Source organism: Cygnus olor, chromosome 13, assembly GCF_009769625.2.
Source record: "Cygnus olor isolate bCygOlo1 chromosome 13, bCygOlo1.pri.v2, whole genome shotgun sequence".
Lineage (NCBI taxonomy): Eukaryota > Metazoa > Chordata > Aves > Anseriformes > Anatidae > Cygnus > Cygnus olor.
The window spans coordinates 3,413,776-3,439,716 of NC_049181.1; the positions used below are offsets into that span (position 1 = coordinate 3,413,776).

The 25,941-nt window shown below is 35.5% G+C and overlaps 1 protein-coding gene and 1 long non-coding RNA gene across 4 annotated transcripts in view; one reads left to right on the top strand and one right to left on the bottom strand.

Moving 5' to 3' along the window:
- Nucleotides 1-25,941, bottom strand: part of LOC121077422 — a 363,360-nt gene that overhangs the window by 174,681 nt on the left and 162,738 nt on the right. The gene's annotated exons all lie outside the window — the stretch shown is intronic.
- Nucleotides 1-25,941, top strand: part of KLHL4 (kelch like family member 4) — an 81,818-nt gene that overhangs the window by 51,542 nt on the left and 4,335 nt on the right. For all 3 annotated transcript variants that reach the window (XM_040572666.1, XM_040572667.1, XM_040572665.1), the window contains 7 exons: nt 11,577-11,750; nt 12,209-12,345; nt 14,372-14,568; nt 17,673-17,885; nt 18,934-19,120; nt 22,224-22,448; nt 24,333-24,495. In XM_040572666.1, coding sequence (XP_040428600.1) covers nt 11,608-11,750; nt 12,209-12,345; nt 14,372-14,568; nt 17,673-17,885; nt 18,934-19,120; nt 22,224-22,448; nt 24,333-24,495 — 1,265 coding nt within the window. In that variant the 5' untranslated portion in view covers nt 11,577-11,607. The remainder of the gene's footprint in view (nt 1-11,576; nt 11,751-12,208; nt 12,346-14,371; nt 14,569-17,672; nt 17,886-18,933; nt 19,121-22,223; nt 22,449-24,332; nt 24,496-25,941) is intronic.

A 25,941-nucleotide genomic window follows, 5' to 3' on the forward strand; every position in this document is an offset into this window, starting at 1 on the left:
ACAAAAACAGAACACTATTAATTGTTTTCTTCACTGTTTTCTCAACTAAAACCCATTTAGGCTAAACAAACATATTTGTTGGAAAAGAACTTAATGTCTGATATCTCATTCTTTCTTTGGTTCTGCTACACATATTTCAAAAATATTTGGACAAGAATCTAGAGATCTTACCCATGTATTAAAACTTGATTTAACCAAAATCAAGCTCTCAGTCTGCCTCAAACTTTTAAAACACATGACTTTGTGACTAGCTGCACTAGGAACTCAAAATCAACATCATGCGTTCTACCTCAGATTTGTTTCTTCCTTCTTACATAAGCTCACTTAGAAATCACTTAGCCTCTTGGTATCACAATTTGCTTGTATTAAAGATGGCATTTGATACCTATTCTCTTAGGAACACAGTAATAACTAATCAGTCTTTTCAAGCACCATAATTTGTCTAAAAACTGCTACTAAAATGCATACTACAATGTGTGTATATTAAGATTGATGCATTATAATGTGCAGTTCTCATGATAATATCACACATAGCATATAGTTCTCATGATAATATCACAAAAATCAGACTACTAGTTTAACTAGAAATTTTCTGTTACAACAGGTGGTAGTGACCACCAGTATAGTTATAATTAAATGTTTTGAACAGCAAACTGAAAGGGAATATATTTGATAAAGTGGAGAGCCACTGCTACCATTTGCTATGCTTCAGTTTACCTGATAAATTAGAAGTCAAGAGGAAGGGATGCATTCTTGCAAGACGAGAATTTTCAAAGCCTGTTCATTTTAATAGAAATTGAGAAAATGAACAACCTTTTTGAACTGGGAAAATATACCTTGATTTAAATCGAAATTGTGAGCAAACCACTAAGAAATCCTAGGACTTGGAGAAAAGCTATTTTAAGCTATTACATATGGTTTGGGTTGCTAGGGAAACCTCTTTTACAGTGTTCATTTAGCACAGATGCTCAGGAAAGCTCTGTGGCTCCTTGTCATACCATTTCAGAATGTGAAGAAATAGAGATGAGCATATACACACATGCAGACAAAAATATCGCTGTAAATTTATCTTAGTCATGTTCTGTGTCTTTGGTGGAAGTTAGTTTTTTTCCATTTTTGCCATGACCGCTGTGATAAAGCAAATGCTTTGTAATTAAAAATCTCTGTTTCCAGACTGAGGATGTTTGTGGAAACATTACCTTCAGCTTTGATCCATTCTGGTTCATATTTTAGATAGTTGGCTATTTATGGCAAAGGATTTGCCTGCACCATATACATTGTGAAAATACAAGGAGTAAGTCTGGTGACACCATTTCTGGCCCACCCTTTTGACCATAGGGCAGATGTGACTTGCCAAAACACATATTATAATCAGCTTTACTGCCACAGTAAAGCAGGATTTACTGCCACAGCGTTTGGCATGCTCCCTTTACCTCTTTAGACCCAGGTGGGTGATAGCCTGGAAGCAGCTGCAGTCTGCCGCAATCGGAGGCTCACGGGCCACTGTGTTGAGCAGGCAGGAGACTCAGATCTTTTCTACTAGCACCTCTTCCAGGGTGTGCATTAACTAGACAAACACAGCCCCAAGCAAAGGCAGAGCACTTGGATCCGTATCCACGATCTAGACAAATATCTTTCACCTCCTGCCCAGGTGGTCAGGTAAGAGAGGTGATATAGGGAGTCAACAATATGGGAAATTTGAATGGAGCTTTGGAAGGAAAAAGCAGCAAAAATATAAATCTATAGCTATGCTTTTACCTTCTGACTTTTCTATCTTTCTTTTGTAGTGGCCTGAGTTACTGTTCTTCCAGTGACCTACTGCTTGTGTGTGCCAACAGTACTAAGCTCTCAGTCACCTTAATACAGGTCAGACATTTGTATGGTTTTAGCATCACCAAAATTTGTTTAGACTTGGTTGGAAAGAGGCAGAAATTGATTCTTGCTACAAAGTAATTTAATCAGAGAAATGAAAACCATCAGTTATTTTGGACATCACACTACAGCTTTCTGAAGAAAGTCCTCTATTTTGTCCAAGACCCTGGAGAATTCTGTACTTTTTCTGAGTCATAAACTGTAATTCAAAACATATGTAAATATTGAACTAAGATTGTTTGAAGAGTTTTAAATCAAACATGCATATTGTAGCATTAATACTTTGTTAAAAGCATATAAAGACTGAAATGCTTGTTCCAAGTCATGATTTTGACTCTCACGTAGGACATTTACTGAAGATCGCTTACCATACATCTGGCTGTCATTCAACTTACAGAGAACTACACGTAAGGACAGGAATTCCTTTCTATGCGATGACTTAAAAAGAAATCCTGCAATTCTACATGCTAGTATTGTGGCATAGGATGGACTTTTGATCTCTGTCTGAGATGCTTGACCTAGAAAAATTATCTGGCAGGACAGCCAACTCAGTCTCTTGACAAATCTTGTCATAGTGGATTTACAAGCAGTGTAAGACAGCTTCCTGGGAAGTTACAGCCTTGCAGTCATGAAGGAGCCAGACTCTTCAATCACAACACAATGAAGCAGTGAGAAAAGCACAGAAAGGAACAAGGATGTAAGTCAGGACTAATTTTTTTTGTCCTCATTTGTTTTTTCATTCACTTAAATGATCCCAAATTCATCTATAAAAGAAATTTAGACTGGTTTAATTCTACAACAGACCAATAAAGTTTCTCAGCATGAAGCTCCCATGAGATGCCACAGATGTGCCAGATGTGCCTCTTACTTCCTCTTTAGAGGAATTCAATATGTAGCTCAATTACTAGTTAGCTGTTTAAATTAAAGCTTCCTCACACCGTTTCACTTAGCATTACAGTGAATTCAAAACTGAATTTAGCACCATTAGTAGAAGAACCAAGTTAGGACTGGAGGACAGTGTGGCCTGTTAAGATCACACTATGTAAAGACCAAGAGCACTAAGGCATGGATATATTTACTAGCAATCTACTGAACTGCTTTTATTCTTCATCTGGGATCTGGAAGTATTGCCTTATATATTTTGAACAGTACTTCAGTCTGATACCCTTTCTGTCCATTTTCCAAGGTGTTTTCTTTTAAGTCCATACAATTCCTAAAAATCCTTTATTGTGCCCTGTATATCAAATAATTAAATGAAAAGTCTATTATTTCACTTTCAATGACTATTGCTATGACATTTCATAAATCAGTTGACTGTAAAAACCACAATTTAAAAAAATCTCTTCTAGTAAGTGACTTTCAGCCAATACCATATTTTAAAATAATTTTGAAAAATAACAGTAGAACAGTGGAATTCTTGATTTCTAGACTCCTAACTTTCTCATCTGTTAATTTCTTCAGTAAACTGTTGCAGAGAATTTTCCTATACCCCAAATACTCTTTCTCAAATATAAGACCAATTTCTAGCAGATTATTTGGCTCAAAAGAGGAAAGACTTGCAATATATTAAGGTGATCTGTAAACTCACATCAAGATAGAAAGGCAAGCACATTGTATTTTCTCATGTTTACTTGGTGTGATCTTATTTCCTACGATCTATCACAGTGGCAGAGTAGAAGGCACCTCAGGCAATGGTTCTCAAAGTTAACCCATCTTGTGTCACACAGTCAGAGCTTTGCTTAGGATCTGCATTTCTGCTCTGCCTTTTTGATGCTCCATTTCACATTGAGTAGCTATGCCAGAACTAACTTCTTTAGAAAACACTTCAAAATGACCAATATTTTGTTCCTAATTCTATATAAACAAGTATTTTCATTGGTTAAATACTCTTTTCTGCACAATTCCACCCTCTCCTGATAAATGGCCTCTGGAAAACCCTAGAACACGAAGACGCTAATAGATACGTTTTTACATAAATCTACTTAAAGAATTTTTACTCTCCAGCTGAAATCCTCATTAAATATACTATTACCTCCTTCCGGTATTTCAAATTGCCAAGAGTTATAGGATCCTAACATCACGGAATAAGTTCAATATACTGCTCACAGTAACAATTCCTTCCAGCATGAAGTCAATAGCCAATAGTACAAGTCCAACCAAAGTAGGTGATTTTGGTTTTAATCACTTCCTTGTTGAATCCTCTCTTAATCCTGAAATACAGATGAAAAGAGAGCTATAAACATTTCATTCATCCTGACTTAGAGAGAAAGAAAAATCAACAGCATCTTTGAGACTGATCTGTTAAATATTCTTACAGAACATCTATTTAACAGGACACACTGTCCAAATAGGTATTAAGAATCACAGTTTTTTCCTCACTGCAGTAGCACAGAATACCTTGAATGAAGTACCCAGCAGATCAGGTGATCAGGAAAAAGCTCATAAAATTTTACATGACTGGGGAAATGTCAAGTAAAGCAAAGTAAAATTTAAACCTGTGGTCCCTTCATCAGAAGTGCGGATCATCATGTATTCCTATGTAAGAGAAGCAGAAGTCCTGCTATTGTTTACTTTGAATCTAAATAGCTAAAAGTAGGAAAGAAAAAAATGCAAAAAAATGAAAAGGTCATGGTAAGCACAAGAATAGAGTCCCTTTGCCTTTGATAAAGTCCAAAAAGGAAGTGAGAAGCACGTGTTAATGTAGTATAGTATTGGTTTAAGTTTTCATATATCCAAGATGTCTTAAAAATCTCACAGCAGTATCTGTATCTGATTAGCTGCAAAGTTCAAAGTAATGAGGGCAAGGATTGAGAATTGGTTATTCTCTGGCCTTCCAAAATTCTGTTTGCTGGGATCGGAACCACTTCACATTCACTTTTTTTATATTTGCATTTTATCCACAGGTTCTAAGCTCCCCCTTTGTTCTATTTTTGCTAAAAGTAATGAGAGGGGATAGCATAAAGCACGTCTTCTTCCCCAAAATATCTCCCATCAGGGGTCTTTCTGAAAGGTGCTTAATGAAGTAAAAAACATGGACCTAATTAGTTTCATCTGGCCTTAGTCGTGCTTGGATTTAAACAAAATTTGTTGCCCTTGGCTTGTAATTTTTTTTTATGTCCTCTATAAATAAAAACGCCACCAGCTCATGTCCAGAATTTAGTCATTACTTTTCATTTTGTACATTTTGACAACTTGAGATAATGCCTTCTAGTCACATCATTTTTTGTCCTTTAGGAAGATGCTATTAAATTACCTAAAAATATTATCACTAGCTACACAAAATTTGAGCAAGAAGTAAACAGCCTGACTGAATTTCTCATCCAATGCCAATACATTTGGCATTATCAGAACAAAGGTTAATTTTAATATGGTAATATATATATACTCATGTATTTTTACCTGAAACATTTCACTTGGTTAATAATCTCTATTACATAATGGAAATGTACACAACGTTAATTCTCCTGGAGGATAATGATCTTGAATGATGATTTGAGATAGCATTAATTTAAATGATTTGTCTGAGACAGTCACTTCATCTTTGAATATAGATATATATCTATTATAATAAAACACTCATGGATGTACCCCCAGTGTGCTCTCCAGACTGATTAGATATTGGTACAGCTTCAATTTTTATGAAAGTATCTCATGCTATGGAAATAGGTGTTCTTAAGTCACACCATTATAATATTTATAGTAAAGCTTCATATTCAGATTAATCTGAATCAGGAAGCAAATCATTAGTTTGAAAATCCCTACTATATTACAAATTTTGACACTGGCAGATCATTGTTAAACTGTGTTACCCAATGGCTATCAAATAACAGAAGGAAGAGTTGACGACTTTTGCTTCTACAGTCCTTTCAGTGAATTGAACAATTTGCACTGTCTCACTAGAAACCTCCATGGTCAGCTTATTGCACTCTGGGCATCTCAGAGCTGTGGATTTTGCTCCCAGCAGAGCTGCACTCCTTCAGAGTCCGGTTGGGAAGGCAGCATGGGTGCTGTGAGCAAAACCAGAGGGCAATAGGACACATTGCATGGCTTTGCCCAAACTGTCGTTCTGTGGGAAGAGAAGTGGAGGCCAGTTGGCTCCTTATTTTAATGTCTGTGGAAACTTCTGAATGGTTCTGCAAAAAGTTGCTGAAAATTTTTCAAAACTGAACCCCAAAACTCAGGAACAAAATCTCAAAAACACACATTTATACCTGTAATTGCAAACGGAAGAAGTTATTTTAACTAATTCTAACTGAGACGAGTGGCAGGTTTCTGTTAAAACTTGCAATAAAAATTATATAAAACAGCCTGTTTTTAGAGCTCCAAGTTCTAAAGTGGGATTGTCAGGACGAAGTTTCAATTTAGATGGGTTAGAAGTCAGCAGTCTCTCTATTAACTTAAGTAATTATAACATTGCAGTTGCTTATTTCTTCCTTTGCTACATCATTTTCTGTTATTCGTTGCACGTTAATGTTACTACAGTCATCAACATGGTACAATCTTCCACATTCTTTTGGATCAAAATTTTTGACGCATACCCTAAAAATCTAATGCAATATTTAGCTGTTATATTTACAAACAGCAAATAATAAAGGACACAATTGCAGTAGAAATATTAAGACAGAGGTTTGGACAACTACTGATTGGTATATTATCAGCAAGCACTTAGTACAGGTGCATCGACTTTAGCATTCTTTTATGCTTTGTTCAGAAATGGCTTCCTAACCGAAATACTTTTCTTATTTATTTCTCAGCCAGCTGATGTAGGGTGTCTCTAACAGTTGCTGGGTTCCTATGATGTGGCATAGGAAAATAGCATCTCTCACTCTCCAGCCCCACAACATCGTCCAATAGAGAGAGAGTCAGAGCTCAAGCAGCTGACTAGGAAAGAGTCTGGCTATGTGGGGGTTGACTGCAGTTTTCTTGAATAAGCAGAAACAAATGAGTGAAAAAAAATGATGAGTTGCATTGTAAATATTGCTGCACAAACAAACTGAATTGATGAAGTTGCAGTTTTGTCTAATGCCTTGTCACTACTAAAGCACATCTAATAAACCTCAGAACAGACATCACATTGGTGTTTTAAATTGTGACAAAGTCCTTAGGATGTCTTGTGTCTCTTATTAATGTCTCTAACTGTTATCTAGTTTTCTGTTGATGGCTGGTGTGACCTACCATTCAGAATTAGAGTGACCCAAAATCAAAAGCTGAAAGTGACACTGATAACCGAACTGGATTCCACAAATTTTAGAGCAGGTACATCCAACAAATATCTAACAGGGAAGTGGTCACCATGAAAATATAAATAATAGCCTTATCAAGAACAACAAATTCAAGTATTTCATTTCATCACCTGTTTTTTCATGCAATAATATGCATCTAAGCTTCCTAATCGTCAAGTTTTGTTTCTGGTCTTTGGCCATAGGCACACATAATGAGGCACTTTAAGATCATACTGAATTTAAAAAAAGGACACAGCAATTAAATAGCAAGTATGTTTTATCATGTTATAATTAAATAATGATGAAAAGTGAATTTATCATTTATAAACTGATTAATGAATAGTGCCATATTGATTAATGAAGAGTACTTTATGAAGACAGAAAATTATTTTAACATAATTCCAAAATTTAAAGAACTGTACAAGACAGGCCTGGAATGAGCCACAAAACTTGTCACATCCATTCCCCTGATCAAAGGAAAGATGAAGTTTTCCCTCCACACCACCATTTCTGAGTAACAGCTTCTTTGGGATCCATTACAATCTAGCTGTTACCTCAACTGTCTTTTCTCGTCCTGTATTTCAGTCAGATAATTACTCGTGCAAGTGTAAGCAAGTTTTTGGAAAGTAAAAATTTGCATGAAGTTCGATAACGCCAAAAGCAAAGATGGCACCTTCAATTTTCAAATTCTGTTCCCCAAAAGTTTCCAACTTGCTATCATATACCAATGTGATGTTTATACCCTATTTCTATCATGTACTTATCTGTAATAAAAATACAGAACAGCATCAGAAGCACAATTCACCTGCAATGCATTCAGAACATTCTCCTTTGAAGGTGAATCCCCAATAAATTTTTGAGAGCGCCTATAGAAGTTGTTCATATCTCTTACACTTATTACACTTAAAACATGCCATCCAAGCTTGATTTTGAAAATGTCATGTGAAATACTGTCAAAAGTCATCCAAAAGTCAACATGATTTCTGACACCTAATGTTTTTCTCCCAGTAAGCTTTGTTATCTTGCCAGTAAAAAAACTGCTATGACATGATTCGTTCTGAACAGCCATGCTGGCTGGTATTTATTTCCTTGTTACCACCTAGATAGTTAACATTTTTTGATTACTTTTTCAAGTTTTCAGTTTATACGGTCTGCTTGATAATTTAATTTTACTTCTTTTAAGGAATAGCACCGTATTTTCATTATCCTTCACAAATCCTTATGGGAAAACTCTGAATTTATTTCAATTGTCTCTCTACCCAAGAAGAAATTCATACAGCTCAGTTACTTAGAAATCATTTAAGTATAGATTTACCTCCGTTCTCTCCAGGCTAATCCGAGTTCTTAAGTTCTTAATATTAGCGTTAATAATGTTAACACATCTCAGAATCCTAGTCAACACTAACACAAAGATGGCATTAAGCAACTTGAGTTTCTGGTTCTTCAAAACTGTTTAGTAATATTTTTCCCTCCTGACTAACTGGAAAATTAGTTCCTTATTCATCATAGGACTATATATACTTCTGGAAATGTTATTACTATAAATATTATTAATAGACTTCAGATCTTGTTTGTTTAAACTTGTACCCATTTTATAGAAAACAACCAATTCTCTATCTTCTACATGCTTATGAGTAGGTTTACATGAACCTTGAGTTCTCTTAATGTGTTGAGTTCTCCTAGAACAAGATATGACAAGTAGACATATTCAAACTAACACATCTGCAGATAGCTTGCCTATCTTTGTGCTACAGTCCATAGCATCTCTGATTTTACTTCAACATGAAAGCATCAGACTCATTGATATTTTTACTGATTTCTTTCTTCAAGGTACTTTAACCTCTGTCTTCTATATAGTTCACTGCATTTTTTCCTCCCCAGTGCTATATTTTGAAGCTCAATATTTGAGCTGTCTGCATATCAATGATAAGTCATACATGGAGGGAAATAAACAAATATAATGAGAAATGAGAAAAAGAAAGTATCCAGGACTGAACAAAATGATTAGACTTTAAGCTTGTAAATCTTTGCACCACGAAAATGACTGCTCTGCTCACAAATGCATACACACTATAGGAAATTATTTACTTCTAGAAACTGGCCCTGTCCATTTGCAATAGGGATGGGTATTACTCTGGCTGAATTCTGCAAACATCAAGGATAAGCAAGATGTAATATATATTTATATATATAATATGTAATATATATGTATATATATATATATAACAGTACTAAAGGTGGATATAACAAATCTCACACAAAATGTTTTTTAAAAAATAATTTTCAGGAAAGTGTGAAAGAAAGCTTAAGATGTTAATAGCAAAGCACAAATGTTACAGAGTATGTATTTGGCATTAAATAGCTGCTGCAAAACTAATGAGCATATAATCCAATTTTGCAGCTTCTTCATTTTCAATGAAGCATTGAGGAAAAACAAACAAAAAGTACAGTCATTAAACTCACTGAGACAAATTAATTTTTGTAAGCTGTAAACTACAAAGGATACACATTATAGGTGAACTTGGTTTGCCCCTTTTTTCTTTTTTTAAAAACAACAACAACAACAAAACAGCAAACAAACATTTGAAATTGTAACAAAGCATCAAAAGAAAGCTAGGGAGTTTATTGCATTATTTAGAATATATTAAGATATTTGTCAATATCAATATAATCTGAGATTATCCAGAGAAAAATACGTGTACACAAACTGGGCACATGTGCAATGTGTTTGAGGGTTTGAAATGCATCAGATCTGCTGTTCCCGCATATGCATACACCTCAGGACTGATATACCTCAGTTATACCAGAAATCATGCATCTGTGCAGACTGTCAATGATCTTACACATCCAGTGAGTCTGGCAGAGCCAAGCTGCAGTGACTACACTGTACTCAGGTGCACCTGAAATGCATCAAATGCACTGGGCATCTGAAGGCTTTTGACATACCAGTGCTTCAAAGATGCCATATTGCAAATGGGCTGTGGGATGTCAGTAATTGCAGTACAAAAATCCAAAGACCTTCGAATTGATGGATTTTAAGATGGAAAAAAATGTACATACCTGGAAAAACGTAGACATACAATGGTCACACTAATGCTGATTTTGTTTTGTACCATTCAGAAAGGCACTGACATTCAGTAACTCTCCCATAACGCAGAGGAGACAGAAAACTCTACTGGTCTCAATTCAAGATTACATATAATTTGATTTCTAATTATTCCCCTTGAATCCTGATTAGCTATTTAATGATGTATGATCTTTGAAAGTATACGATCTAATTTATCTCTATTTTCTGATTATATTACTGATTCACCCAATTTTAATTTCTGTATTTTCTAAACTAAATGTTCCATTGTAACATAATCTAATACTCTGCTAGATTTTAATACTTTAATTTCATGAAGAGATTTTATCGCTCCTAATGACTTATGAATATGCATTAACAGTATCAAAGACAATCAATATATTTAGTCAACCAGCTTCCACTATTTCCTAGCTGGTCTTGTGATTTTAAAAAGAGGTGCTTTAGGTTTTAATAATATATACTATTGTACACTGAGAAAACATTTTTCTAAAAAAATTTAACTAAAATAATGTCATGGATTGCAGCATTTTCAAGATATGTGATACAGATGTATATCAACAAATGCATTACTATGTTACTACGAACAGGTTAATATAAAAATATATACTTTTCTAAGAAGGTATCAAAAGATTTCAATCTGCATCATGATCCATATTAAAAGGCAGTAAGGAATGATGTTTTAAAAGAACAGAAATCTTGTACAAATATCCATAAAAATTATATAAGTGGGATAGCTAAGAGGATTCCAGAATAGGAGGAGTATAATTATAATGTACATTTCCATGAAAAGGTAAGAAATTAGTTTGTTATTTGCATTCAGGTTCTAAAGGCAATATAATTTTCTGATTTCATCAGCTTTTTGTTTGGTAATTTGTCTACAATTATATGGTAGTTTTAAATTGTATTATGATTCCTTACCATTTAGTAATATAATTTTAAAGTATAAAGTACGAAGAGAAATAGAAATAAGACCTGAAGACATACAACATCCAAAATTTCATACCTCAAGATATTTTCAATATTAGTATCACAGGAAAATAAGTTTGTTTTTTCATGTGTCCTGTCTGTGCATGATTAGCAGGCCGCATTTATCACACAGCAATGCTGTGCAAACAGTGCACCTGGACACATATCCTGGATATGAAGCAGAAAACTGAGGAGCACAACCTCAGTAAAACAATTTTTTCTTTCATTGACCCTAGAATTTACAAGCAGTCTACAAATGAAAACTTGCAAACACCAAACGGAAACAAATGGAGGAAGGCATAATAAAAGGAGAATCATAAGAGCTTTATAATTGTAAACATTTCTGTAATGCTATTTGAACTAAAATTATGTAAAGAACATAATCAGCGCTTACAACACTGCAGCCATCACACTGCCTCTTTCCCTTACAGGCTATCAACAACCAGCAGCTCACTGCTTGGAATGAACACCAATGGCTCTGATGAGTATTTCCATTCTACAAACCATGCAGAGCAAACTTTCCGCAAAATGGAAAGCTACCTGCAGCAGAAGCAGTTGTGTGATGTTCTTCTCATAGTTGGAGACCAAAAGATTCCAGCTCACAGGTACACATTCCACTTTTGTTTACATGGCTTCAAAGCCTGAAATTTCCAAACACTAGGTAAAGGTATGCCTACCCTGCCTTTTATGAATAAACAGTTACTATAATTAGGACATCAACTAAGATTGGAATAAAATGATGCGATCAGTTTTGTATTCATTATTTCAAATAAAATGAGTCAAATATGACCCACAGATGCTGCCATATTCCTTTCTTGCTGCTGTCAAACTACAGCAAGGTAGAGGTCAGTGAAGATAAACTGCCTAAACAGGCACTATGGAAGAAAATTAGTTTATTAATTACCTTTTAACTTTATTGCTCACTACTGTATGATTCAAATTCTACGCTGAAGGAAATGTTTCTATTGCACACACCATTTATTATATACTAATAGTGAATTTCATGCTTGCTATTGAGATTATGAAGTAATTTGCAGTCCTCCTAAAATGGTTCTATTTCAAGGCTGGTTCTCAGTGCAGTGTCTGATTATTTTGCTGCCATGTTTACTAATGATGTGCGTGAAGCAAAACAAGAGGAGATCAAGATGGAGGGAGTAGACCCGGATGCCCTGAAAGCTTTGGTTCGCTATGCCTACACAGGTAATTCTTCCTGCGTTACCCACATCAGAGTTGTAAAGGAAGATATAAACTATGCAATGAATACATAATTTTCACTTCTTCCATTTTATACTAGTATATAAATAAATGCGTAGGTCATGCATGCAAGATGCAAGACTTTCTCTAGAGAAGATGAATAAATACTACTGTTTTATTAAAATAATCCATGTTTTGAAGGAAAATAAGTATGGATATGTGATGCTACAATAACTTGTTCTAGAAGATAAAAAAAAGATGTGACATGCATATAGGGTATCATCCTTCTCTAACTAGATGTAAATCTAGTCGTATTAGCATAAATGTTAAAAATAGGAGACTTCACTTGCTAGGTCAGGCAGTTTATAAATCTTGACTCGTGTAAAGAGACAAATCTCGAGGAAGATAAGCCATCTGCAACCCAGACTGGAAACAGAAGTTTCTATACACAAAATAGACCCTTTATGTGTTTGTGCGTACAAACAAGGGGATAAACACAGGCAGGAGGGAATTCTGTACAACTTGCATAAAGCCATGATGTTACAGCATTGAATTAGCATATATTACCCAAGGAAATAGATGAGTAGAAGCACAAGAAAGCTGAGAGGTGGGATGCTTATTATCCACATGTATCTAGAAATCATCCCACTTGATTAAATTTCAACTCTTTCAGTTTACTTAAGTAAAAAACAAAACAAAACAAAAAATATACAAGAACAAAAGCAAATTTGCTACAAAAGCAAATGACAGACTATAAAGTCTATGAAATACTGTAAATTTGCTCATGAAATGAGGATTCCCTCTTTCATACAAGTACATTATATTGCAACCTTTATTTACAAGAACATGTAATGTTTTTGCTATATGCTCTCATTCAGTAATCACACTGTTTGGTATAGTGAAAACCAAATGCAAACATTGCCTGCTTTGGCCCCATGCCAGACCTTCCTCATTTCTTGCAGAAATTGGAATGTATTATTCAAGTTACAAAGCAAGGGGCATCAGGAAGAGATGGGACTGTGATAAAAACTGCTATGGAAAACTGAACTTTCCTACTGCCTCTGTCATAGATTTTCAAATAATAGTAACCAAGCCTCTAAACTGAAGGCTACTTTCTTTCAAGATAATGAAATATAAATGTGACTTTCAGAGGAGATGAGAGTCATAACTTTCAGAATTGTTTACATATTCTACTGGAATAAATCAGAACAGAACTTTGGACAAGAAACCTCTTGTAGTTCTACTCTGATGTTAATTTTGACTATAATCTCTCTGTACCATCCTTCTCCATCTGTTAAATGGAGATGGTGTGCATCATCCCTTCACAGAGAAAGCTGGAAGAGAAATTAATGCTTCTGAGGCAATTGGAATGATAGAACGTTTTGGGGAAAAAAAAAAAAAAGGGTCATTAAAAAAGTCATTAAAAAATCAGTTCATTTTTTCAGAGTAGGCTTTTAATGCTGTGTATCAATTAGGGAATTAAAGTATCCACCAAGCATCAAGAATGTAAGATCTTTTTAAATGAACAACTTCCGATCTATGAACGTAACAAAATTCTCACATCATATAATCATCTCATTAAAATTTTAATGCACAATATATGACAGAAAAAATCAGGTTTCCCTCATGCACTTACTGTTGGCATTTCCTAGCTGTAACTATTGATACTAAAGTTCTTATGTGCAATTAAAACTTATGGTACATTTTTCATTAATTTATATGTGAATTTTGGGAAAAGTTTTTCTCTAATCACATCGTTGTCTTTGTTTCAATGTTTTTTCATGTAAAATCAGATCTAACACTGTTAAATATGTTCCAATCATTATATTAAAAATTCACCAAATCCTTTAAGTCTGTTAAGACAGGTTTAAAGATTTCTTCAATAAAAAAGGAAAATGAGTCTGTGAATCACAGGGCACTTTTCAATTTTTTTTTTTTTCAGAGAAGCAGAAAAAATAGAAACCAGGAAGCTTAAAGTTACAAAGAAAATGACTGAAAACCTGTATTTTTTCCCTATATGTAAATTGCACAGGTATTCTAGAGTTAAAAGAAGACACTATAGAAAGTTTGCTAGCTGCAGCTTGTCTTCTCCAGCTATCCCAGGTCATTGAAGTATGCTGCAACTTCCTCATGAAGCAGCTTCATCCTTCCAACTGCCTGGGGATTCGCTCTTTTGGAGATGCACAGGGCTGCACAGAGCTCCTGAAGGTGGCACACACATACACTATGGTAAGATAAATAACCTAACTGCTTTACGACTATAGTGTTAGCAGAGAGCACAAATACTCTCCTGGAAAACATATGGGCTTCGGTGAAGCAGAGCCAGCTGGGGTTTGGGGCTGCTGTGCTCTCCAAGAGTGATACAGTCAGTGGCTGTGCTTCTCCTGCTCTGGCAGGGTCAGCTCTGCACAGTCCCTGACCCGAGGACATCTCTGCTCACCTCAGCCTCCAAAGGGAAATTTAAGAACTGTGACTACTACAGAATTATTGGAGGGAGAGAAGGGCACGCTGAGGAAACCAAATGTTCAGTTCTGTTTCCTGTTTCAGAATTTTGCCATACTTATTGAACTTAAATTTGCAGTACGATTTTCATGTATTTCTTCCAAAAAACCCATGCCTTAGTATGGATAATGTCAAGAGAAAAACAGCAACGGTGCATTTATATGTTTTTAATTCAATACAAAGAAAAATCTAAAGCTGATTTCAAGGTGAGGTACACAAAAAAAGCCAAAATAAAGAATGCGTGGGAAAGATCTTGAACGCTAAAAAGAAGCACATCCCTGACTGGAGCATAATCTCCTCTGGCTCAAAGCAAGAAATGAATATTCAGAGCGTGGGAAACAGAGAAGCAAGATAGCTTGCTGTGAAACCAAATCAAGGGATAAATATTCAGGGCAACAAGATGTGCTATAGCATTTTTAAACACAAAAAGAATGGCAACTGCTACAGCTAAATAGATATAAAAAGAACTACTCGTTAGGAGACACATGGCAGATTTATGCTTGAAATATTAGCGTAGTATGTCAAAACCAGTTTAGAGGCATTCCAGCAAGAGATTGCGCGCTTCCACATGCTGAAGTGAGAGTGGCATTTGCAGAATGAGGGCACCAGTTGTGCTCCCTCCTGTCATACTAATGAATGGTTTGTTTAGCAGCTATCTAGATTCCTTTTATATTTTAAAGTTTGAAAAAGGGCATTTAAGATAGAGGTTCACTCAGCCTCTACATAATAGCATTGTCCTTGCTGCTCCATACCATTATAAGCTCTAAGCCCAAACCAGGAACTTCCTTCTGCTGCCTCTTTTGTTCCACCAGCCCCAGCCATGCGGATATCAAATTTAACCACTTAAAATCCACAGATTTCTGCAAAAATGAGATAAAATCATACGGTTATTAATGTCAGATAACAAGAGGACCTTTTTAATAAGATTTTTTTTTTTTTAATTATTTGAACCCCCCAGTCTTCCCCAGCAATTAGACTTTTACTATTTTTTAAGTCTGTGTGTTAAAGAAATGACAGTTGGGTCTTTAAGAACACTGTCTAATGTGAAGGACCCTGGTGAGACTCAACAGTACTGTGCATATAGGCTTTACACAGTCTTCCTGAAAACAGCTGGGAGCATTTCCACCTCTAGAACAACCTCCCGCATCTTGTGTTCAGCACAGATTGAGGATGCTGCAATGATAGAGGACCTTGCATTGTCATAAAACCACCTATCATGTTTGCAGCTGCTAACAATTACACAGAAGAGGAAATTCTGCACCTCTTTGAAATAAGCTTAAAGAAAAATTTCTTTTAACCCCCTGAACTGATTCTCAAAAGACTCTAGAAAACAAGAGATTGTAACAATGCACACACAAGGTGTTGTAGAAGAGGATAAAGGAAACATTCTGGTTTGATTCATGCCAACCTCAACCACCTGAAAATGTGTACCTTAGGGGAAAGACTATAAAGACAGAGTGTAAATATAGAGACCATCCCAACAAACTGGTAACATTTAAATATTTTCATAAGATAATCAGCTATAAACACCACATCCATTCAATGAAAACAAACACAATGGAAGCCTTCCCTTTCAATTACTTCAGCCATTGATGGTAAGTATTAACAGTTTCCTGCCTAGGATCTTTTCATACAGATAGAGCTTGTTCTGATAAACATCTTGTGCTATATTTGTAACTAAACGTGAACTGGCCTTCCTGTTCCTATTCTCTGAATGTCACAAAATATTAAAGCAGGATGTGCATAACAGAGTAAAGTCAACATACCCTTTAATCACTGATACTTCTATATGTACATTCTTAATTCTCTTGAGAAGAATTACAGAAAGCTGAGACTACTGAAAATAAATAATACAAATATCAGTTACTAAAATTTCTTCATCTGCTCTACTTCAATGTGGTTTCCAAATAAGATACATCTCTTCCAGGTACATAGATGGAAATTAGTATTTCAAATATATACATAAATTCCAAGATGCAGTTCTCTGTAACTTAAAAAAATCTTTTTTTTCTTTGGAATTAACACAATCAAACATACTTCATACTGAATTATGATGACTGAAACTCTATTTCAGTATCAATTCTAATATTGCTTTACTGGACTGTACAATGTAATATTTTTTATGAAAAAAATTCTTTGATTTTATATTCATGTCTGTTTCTGGAGTTGGCAATTTTTCTCACCAACCGACTAGAGTGAGACCCCTTTCTCAGGACTTGTCCAATTTTCAATTGCCGTAAAAGTACTGTTAGAAAAGCAAGTTTAATTTCCCTAAATTTTCTGCTGCAGACAGTGAAGACCTGTCAACACCTGGAACAGCCTGTCAGAAAAGAACTGCAAGGTTTGAACATGATTCAAAACTTGGAAATCTGATTGTAACACAAGCTATACAAACTAGTTAATTTGAAAGCCCACTTGCCATTCTTAAGATATACTGTATATCTTCAAATTGTGTTGCTATTAAGCTGAAGCATTAAGATCACGTTGATGGACAAAACCGCCAGTAGCAAAACCTGACGGGACATACTGACAAGAAGCCTGACAGATGCAGCTGTGAGCATGGTGGTGGTGACAATGATCATTGTCCTTCAGTTCTACAACAGGAAGGTAGAAGAGAAAAAACAAAATTTCCCCTTAAATGATAGAAGGGAATTCAATGATCGTTATGTATTACATGAATATGTATTACATTTCCCTATACCCTAGTGCAAAAAATACAGTATAAATATACAGAAATACAGTATATGCAAAGCCTTAACATTATGTAAGGAAAGGTTACTTCAAGGTGTGAAAATCATGACTGTACTGAAGCCTATTGTTTTTCTTTTCAGGAACACTTCACAGAAGTTATTAAAAACCAGGAATTTCTTTTACTCCCTGCTAATGAGATTGCAAAGCTCCTGTCTAGCGATGACATCAATGTTCCCGATGAAGAAGCCATATTCCAGGCGCTAATGATGTGGGTGAGGCATGATTTGCAAAACCGACAACGAGACCTAGGAATGCTTCTTTCTTATATTAGGCTGCCTCTACTTCCACCTCAGGTATGGAAGTGAGGGGCTAACAGGGGATTTAACTAGCAACTGAAACACTTGCCTCAAGCATCAGTTAGGCAGAAAAAAAAATCTGTACAAAAGTGCTGGTTTGGGCTTCCTTTTTTAAAAACGTATTATTATTTTGTTAACTCTATAGGTATGTTTATTATTTGTGAAAAGAGATGAAAACAAGTTGTACAATAGAAATGTAATTATTGGGCTCACAACTGCCTTTATAAACATAGCAGTCTAATGGTATCTCAAAAGTAGAGTGTTTCTTTCCTGGGGAGCATTTTGTCCTCTAATAACACAGCAATTTGATACCATAGGAAGACATTTATTTAGACTTACCAAACCGCAGGACTGATAAGACACAATATTTCTCTCTTATTACTGCAAAAAGTAAACAAAAACAATGGGGTCTAGATTATTGCTGACTATTCTGAGCATTGACATTACTTGTCCTTTCAGACTGTACGAGACAGTTCATCAAATAAGTGGCAGAGATGGACATACTGTTTTATAGCAAGCTGGCACTGTTGGATCTGTGTCACAGGGGGCTATCTTATCAGAAAAACAGGAGTAGGAACAATACTGTCAGGAATCTACCTTTATTTTATTGATGAGTGAAGCTGCAAGTAATCAACTTCGGGTTAAGCATCAAAATACCATATATATTTATTCTTAAATGTACACCTTGTTTAATATGTTCTAATATTAACAGAGATGTCTAGTATTAGGTTTGCTTACACTCACATCAAAAGGACATTTACATTCATAAGGAGAAGTTTGCATTTGCAATTTTAAACTTTTCTAAAAGTTATAAGAATGTTTTTGGAAAAAAATAAAGCAAAAGACTCACATCTAAACATTTATTTAGTTAGTTAGTTACTACCCTTATGTTGTTTTACTTGCATTAAAGCAGAATTTACAGCAAAGCTTGGGGAAGAGGTGAACTGAAAATGAGTGTTCGTAGGTACAAATGCTTTAATTGCTAAAGTACATAAAACTTGTAATGATTTAGATATACATAAGATCATCACTTCTCATTTCTTAGTTACTAGCCGATCTAGAAAATAGTCCAATGTTTGCAGACGACCTAGAGTGTCAGAAACTTCTTATGGAGGCTATGAAATACCACCTTCTACCAGAAAGACGGTCCATGATGCAGAGCCCTCGAACTAAGCCCAGAAAGTCTACAGTGGGTGCACTTTATGCTGTAGGCGGTATGGATGCTACTAAAGGTAAGCTTGGATATTTGTTTAATTGTGTTAATTAATTGTATTACAGACACACGGGGAATATATAACAATCTTTGAAGGATTTCTGTTAGGAAAACAGCAATATAAGGATGAAAAAAAGGAAAAAAAAAACAGAAAATCTTGCATTTTAGATGTTCTTCCTTCTTGCAAGAATCATGTTTCTCAATGATATATGTACAGCTTGAAGTTCAGACTAAAGAAGTTTGATTTGAACGGTGATTTTAAAATTTAGAGTTTTCTAAGAATTTTTGCATGCAGTTTGGCTTTACAAATCAGTAGAAAAAATAACATTCAAGATATTTCAAGAAATATTTAATGTCATTCTAGTGTGCTCCATTTTTTGACAAAAGTTAGAAGGCTGGAAAAAATTTTTAGGGAAAAGTAAAACCAAAAAGCATTACTGAACTTTTAGCAGCTCTAAACTAAAGTTATCAATATTTTAAAATAAATTTTAAATTGAAAACATTTGCACTTTTTCACAAGTGCAAAATACGTGCATCTTTTTTCAGAACTGTATATAGAATTTTCTTCAAGTTTGTAGTTGAAAGTTAAATCTTTTAAATGTATTCAATTTTTTATGATTTGATTTTCACAACTGCAACCAGTTTACAACTTTACAAATGACACTATTTACTAGGAAGTATATTAAATTATTTTCTATAGGAATCCACAGCTTGGAGCCAAAGAACTGTAATTAGTTTAAAGTCTAGCGACTTGCTGAACAGTATTACTTTTAGCTGTGTGAGTTTACTATTAATAGACTCACAAAGAAGCTAATCCATTTCACAGTTTGGAAAAAGTTGCTGATGACTAATGTTTCCTATACAAGACATCTTGCAGTGCTACCTTACTATCCCATGCAATTAAATTAAATACAAAATACACATTCATCACCATCACAACATGAAGAGAAAACATTCATTCTTATGACAGTTTAACAAAATGAAGTTAAGCCATAACAACTAGTGTAGTTTAATTAGCAATACTGATTATTTATGAACTATATAAATCAACCAAAAACTCAAGGTTATCTTTAAACTAACTTAACTATTCTTAGAAATAAGAATAAAATTTTCTAATAGGTCTTCACAGTAAAGGTTATACAAAGAAAAGGCTATTTCAGTCAACATCTCTACTTCCTGTTGGTGCCTCTTTTACTTATGACCTTGGAATAAAGCCGATTGTTTGAACTTTTGCCTTTTGATGGTTAAGAACAGCACTTCCTCTCCTCCCTGCTGTCCTCTATATCTCTGACTCATACCTTGAGCCTGTGCTGGATTGCAAGATAAAGGAAACAGCACCTAAGAGACTATGAAGCACTAGAAGAACATCTCTGAGAAGGGAGTAACTACCACCTCTGGCAATACTGTGCCTTCTGTGATAAAGAAAAGAACTCTCTGCAAGTGCCAAGTTTGGCTTTGTGCTTATCTCAGGTGGTATATGAAGTCAAACCTCAACTTCAAATGATCAAGAGAAGATCAAAGAACCACTCTTGGGCTAGTATTTTGAAAAACGTGACTGTGCCTAAACCACATTACCTTTCAAAACCTACTTTCAAACCTCTGTAAAAATTACAGCCTACAGGGTATGAACACACTGTACACCTTAATGTATTTTTCCTGCTTTTTTTTTTTTTTTTTTTTTTTTTTTTTTTTTTTTTAGTTATGTGAGCTATTTCTTTGATTTCTTTTGAAGCTGAGAACTTTGGGGCACTCATGTATTAGCATAAAATAAATGAGACAGAATCAAAGCAAAGAAGAGCAAACAGACTACCAAAATGGAAAAACAAAACAAAACAAAAAAATAGTAAAATTCAGTTGTGCAGAATGAAAGAAGACAGGAGAGGGAAAAAGTAGATTTTTTTTCTTTTATTGCTGGTAGATCTGATAGTTTCTTTCCCAGTCTATGCATCTGGAAAGGCATGTAGAGGGGAGAAAAAAAAAAAGATATCGAGATAAGCTCTTATTTCACTAAGCTCGTTGAGTATAGCAGATGACCTATAGCAGGTTCTACTTGTGAAAACTTCTCTAAAGCAAATGCTACCTTTCTTCTCTGCATTATTGCATGGTTGTTTTGCTGTTAGAAACCATTTATCCACAAACTGCCTATTGTAATTCTCAAAATACTACTTCTCTAGTCTCAAATCCCAGTCAAGGAACAGGCAGGAAATCATCTCTGTTTTTCTCATCTGGTTGCCTTCAGCTGAACTGAAGCTGAGCTCTAGTGTGTACTGTGTGTGCAACTGGTAATTGCCTCTTCCTACCTCAGTCGTTGCTCAGTCTTCTCCTTGTTGTGCTAAATCAACTCTCACAGGACCAATTACGGCTACAGAGTGACTGTCAGGAGCCAGCACATGTAAAAGTGTCAGTATTAAATGGCAGGGAGTTAGGGCCTTATGAATAGCTGCAGTAAAAACATTACTAGAAGTTCAGTGACCTGGAAGAATTGAAAATACAGCTTCTGTATTACAGCAGACAAGCATTTATTGCACGGCTGCTGCAAAGGTGAACCTCAAGGAAGCTACCTGTGGGAAACAAGTGCATACTCACACAGAAGTCAGCCTTCTGCCTGTCTCCATTGTGAAAAGGAAAACATCCAAGCTATTCATGAAGATGCATGCCTAAGTACTAAGACAGATTCATGGATACATTTAGTTTTTGATAGCACTAATGGTTTAAGCACAGGCATGCCTAAAGAGTATATAGTTATGAGGTACCATACTCATAAAGAATTAAAACAAACAAACAAAAACCAACTATCCTCATGGTATTTAAATGACTAACAGATTTAACTTGTATTCAAATTTCCAGTGTTAAAAAATTAGCTGGCATGTAATTCTGCCTCTTCTTGCCCCTGGTTTATTCCCATATGTTTGACAATTATATATGCATGGAATTAATGCAGCTTTCTCACTAGGTTCACACTTTGTAACTGAAGTTCTCAGTAAAAGATGCAGTAAAAGTGCACACACAGAATTTCAATCTTTTGAAGTTGAATAATATTTTGAGATGGACCAGCTACTGACTACTGGATACTGATCAGTTCATGGCTGTCTTGTATTGTATAATACTTATGTTTTCAACAGGCACAACTACAATTGAAAAATATGACCTTAGGACTAATAGTTGGATACAAATTGGTACCATGAATGGTAGACGATTACAGTTTGGAGTTGCAGTAATTGACAACAAGCTCTATATTGTGGGAGGAAGAGATGGTCTGAAAACTTCTAATATTGTTGAATGTTTCAACCCTATCACCAAAGTTTGGACTATAATGCCTCCTATGTCAACACACAGACATGGCTTAGGTAAGAGGTGCTGCTTCTTTGTAAATACTTTGGATCACGTACAAGTGATTTCAATTTACACAAATGCTGCTGACATAACTTTCAAAGCATTCAGTAACATGCAGCAACATGTGTAGAAGGTATTTTTCAAAGACAGATTTGCCCTTTGCCATAATTTTATGACAGTGACATTTATTAGTGTTCACCCAACTTGCACTAGACTTCCAGAGTTAATTTTGTTCTTAGAAAATTCCAAATATAAGCAATGGTGAAAATGATTGACTTTTCTAATTCAGTGGCGAAGGTATCTGCTTGCAATACGGTAACAGCCTGATTTATAGTTTTGGAAAATTATGACTAAGTTAAGCCCATGGGTACCTAACACCTCTGAAAATCAGGTCAGATAATTACTCACATCGAAGAAAACATTGCTGTAAGGAAGTAAGTGCAACTTCACTAATTTTAATGTTGTAATTACAAGAGTTTTAAAGAGCTCTGCCATAGCTTGGTATCTATGGGTCTTTACTGCCCAGTAATCCTTAATATTATTCACAGTGAATGAAATATATGAAATCTCAAGTGCATTGCTGGAACAATGAAAAATAAGGACAAGTTTGACGTTAAGGAGACTATGGGAGGGAATATGACAATTTCTGAATGATTTATTTGCACAGATCTTATGAGAAAGGCCAGCTTCATTTATGTTAATAGAAAAAGGTATTGGCTCAAAATCATTATAGTAAGTTCAAATGACACAGAATATTTTTATTTTAATGAATAACACAAAAAGACTGATCCAGTTATTCGATAAACCTTAGTTTGTGGCCTATAGTACCTTCTCCACCACTTAGGGAATAAATTATAGTGTTGAGTTCTTTCCAGCTAGTCTGTCAAATTAACAAAAACAAATAGGAGTAAGTAGTAAATGGAAAAAAGACAAAACAGACTGTAGTCTTTATAATTACCAGCTGCAGGGGCATAATTCTACCCAACAAGCAGGTTGCGGAAGTAAAATGAGTGCCCAAAGTTAGCCTTCTAACTATGTATCAGCTCAATTTGCAAAGCTGCCTTGCACTTATAGGTCCTATTGGTTTCAGTGTGATTTTGTGGAGAGTAGCACATTTGAAAAAAAAAATCAGGCCATGTATACTTAAGGCTGAAACGTCGGATTCAGACAACTTTTAAGCAGACAGATTCAAACATTTTGCCTTACCTAACAAAGCAAAGAAACGTCAGCAACAGCAGCAGCTTAGCAAAGGGAAGGCACCAAACCCCTTCTTGCTGAGAAAAGGGCAGTAACACAGGATATATCCACAGAGAGCTTTGCAGGGAGAGCCAAGTTCACTCTCCTGTCCCTCAAGGGCAGCAAATACAAGCCTACTCTTATCACAAAGTGCATTCCACTTAGAGGCATTAAAATATTATGGTACTGTAGCCTGTAAGGCCAGCCAGATACCCACCCACTCAGGCTTCATGCTGGCAGGATTACAGATCTTCAGCTCAGAGTAAAGGATATGTAGTTGTGTTGGACATTTTTTTTTTCCATTGCCTGGCTCAATCTTTGTTTTTCTTTGATAGAATAGCATTATTTCTCATGTAGGGGCTCAAACTTCATTCAGAACAAGGTCAACAGAACTGGAAGAGAGAAAATTCTGAGAACTTCAGAACTGAAACAACTTTCTTCTGATCTTTAGGCAAAAGATAATACTTATTCTGAAAAATACTGTATATAAAGTATTTTGTTTATCCTTATTTATTCCGCTAAATGACAAGCCTGCTTGTAGATAGTTTAATACCAGCTGAAATTGCTTATCTGTATACAGGGAATTAAAGCATGAAGTTAATACTTTATTGATCACTGTAATTATTAGATACTGTAATCCGTTCCTAATTCTATCTTCTAAGGAGTAGCAATGCTTGAAGGACCAATGTATGCTGTTGGTGGCCATGATGGATGGAGTTACCTTAATACTGTAGAAAGATGGGACCCTCAAGCACGGCAATGGAATTACGTTGCTAGCATGTCAACGCCCAGAAGCACTGTAGGGGTTGCAGCATTAAATAGCAAGTATGTCAACAGGAAAAACTGTTGTTTTCTTTGCTTCCTGCCTTGGAAATCCGATTTCTTATATTTTCTTTTCACTCTTAAAGTAATTAAACACCTCAAGAAAACAAAGAGAAAATGTAATGCACAAAAATAAGAAAAAGCTTTTCCTCTGTTCTGTGGTAAATTGTTTTCAAACTTTCAGTCACGTTGTAAACACATTTCAGCCACTTCAAGTTTCAGCAATTTGAACATATGACAGATGCACAACAGAATTTTTCCTGAAATATAAATTATGGGAGATATTGATCACAGAATCACAGAATTGTAGGGGTTGGAAGGGACCTTGAAAGATCATCGGGTCCAACCCCCCTGCCAAAGCAGGTTCCTTAGAGCAGGCTGCCCAGGTAGGTGTCGAGACGGGCCTTGAATATCTCCAGAGAAGGAGACTCCACAACCTCCCTGGACAGCCTGTTCCAGTGCTCCATCAACTATCTTGAAAAAATATTCCAAGTTCACTTTTACATTTTTAAATCAGTATGTCTAAGGAAGCACCATTTGAAAGAACTTTAACTTCTTCAGCAAATTAGGCTGGTGCTGGAAATATTAAAGCCTGATAAAAGGCCCCCATTTGGTATGTCGGAAAGCATGACTTGAGCCAACCTTCCTTTTTAATGAACTCTGGTTTGGAAGCCTCTTAGCAGTGACAGTTCGTAGGGGCTGGGAACATTACAGACAGTTGTAGGCAGAAAATTGCACTTATTCTGAAACCTTATCACTGGCTCGCCTGTTCACTTCTTGAATGCTGGTGACTTATGAAAGAGAAAGAGTAGAAATAAAGATGTTAGCAAGCAGATAGTTGCAAATGTATATCTTCACATACAAGCCAGGATTTTTTCATTCAAACAGGACATGATTTTAAACATTAACTAAAAATTCTGAGAGGCAGAACTGTCTGTTCAAGTCCCCGTTGTATCTCAGAGGAAATGTTCTCAGCATAAACTTCACCAGAAACTCCTGTTGCTACCTTCCACAGGGACGTGCAGGAAACCACTTTGTCAAAGAGGAAATCCAGCCCGATCCTGACTCTGTTCTCAATCAGCCTGATACATGCTGTCTCCATCCCGGCTTAAATCACGTCTGTTAGTCTAGTGATGTAATCTCTGGCATACCAGGGGAAGCCGAGATCAAATGTCCATCATTCAGCGCTATTGCTGTGGTCTGAGCAGAATGCTTCTCTTTTTCCTGTTCCCCTAAGTCACGCCATATTTTTTCTATTCAATCCCACCAGAAAAGACTTAGAATTTCAGTGGAGCAACATTTCTGACCAATAAATGGTCTACTGAAAGCATTAGTCAATAAAGGAATATTTGTTCATCTTCTCGGAGAATGGAAAAAGATTTTTTTTTTAGATCTTTAGATGTTTCTGGGTACTTTAGGGAAAACAAAAAATCCCAACCAATCTGCTCA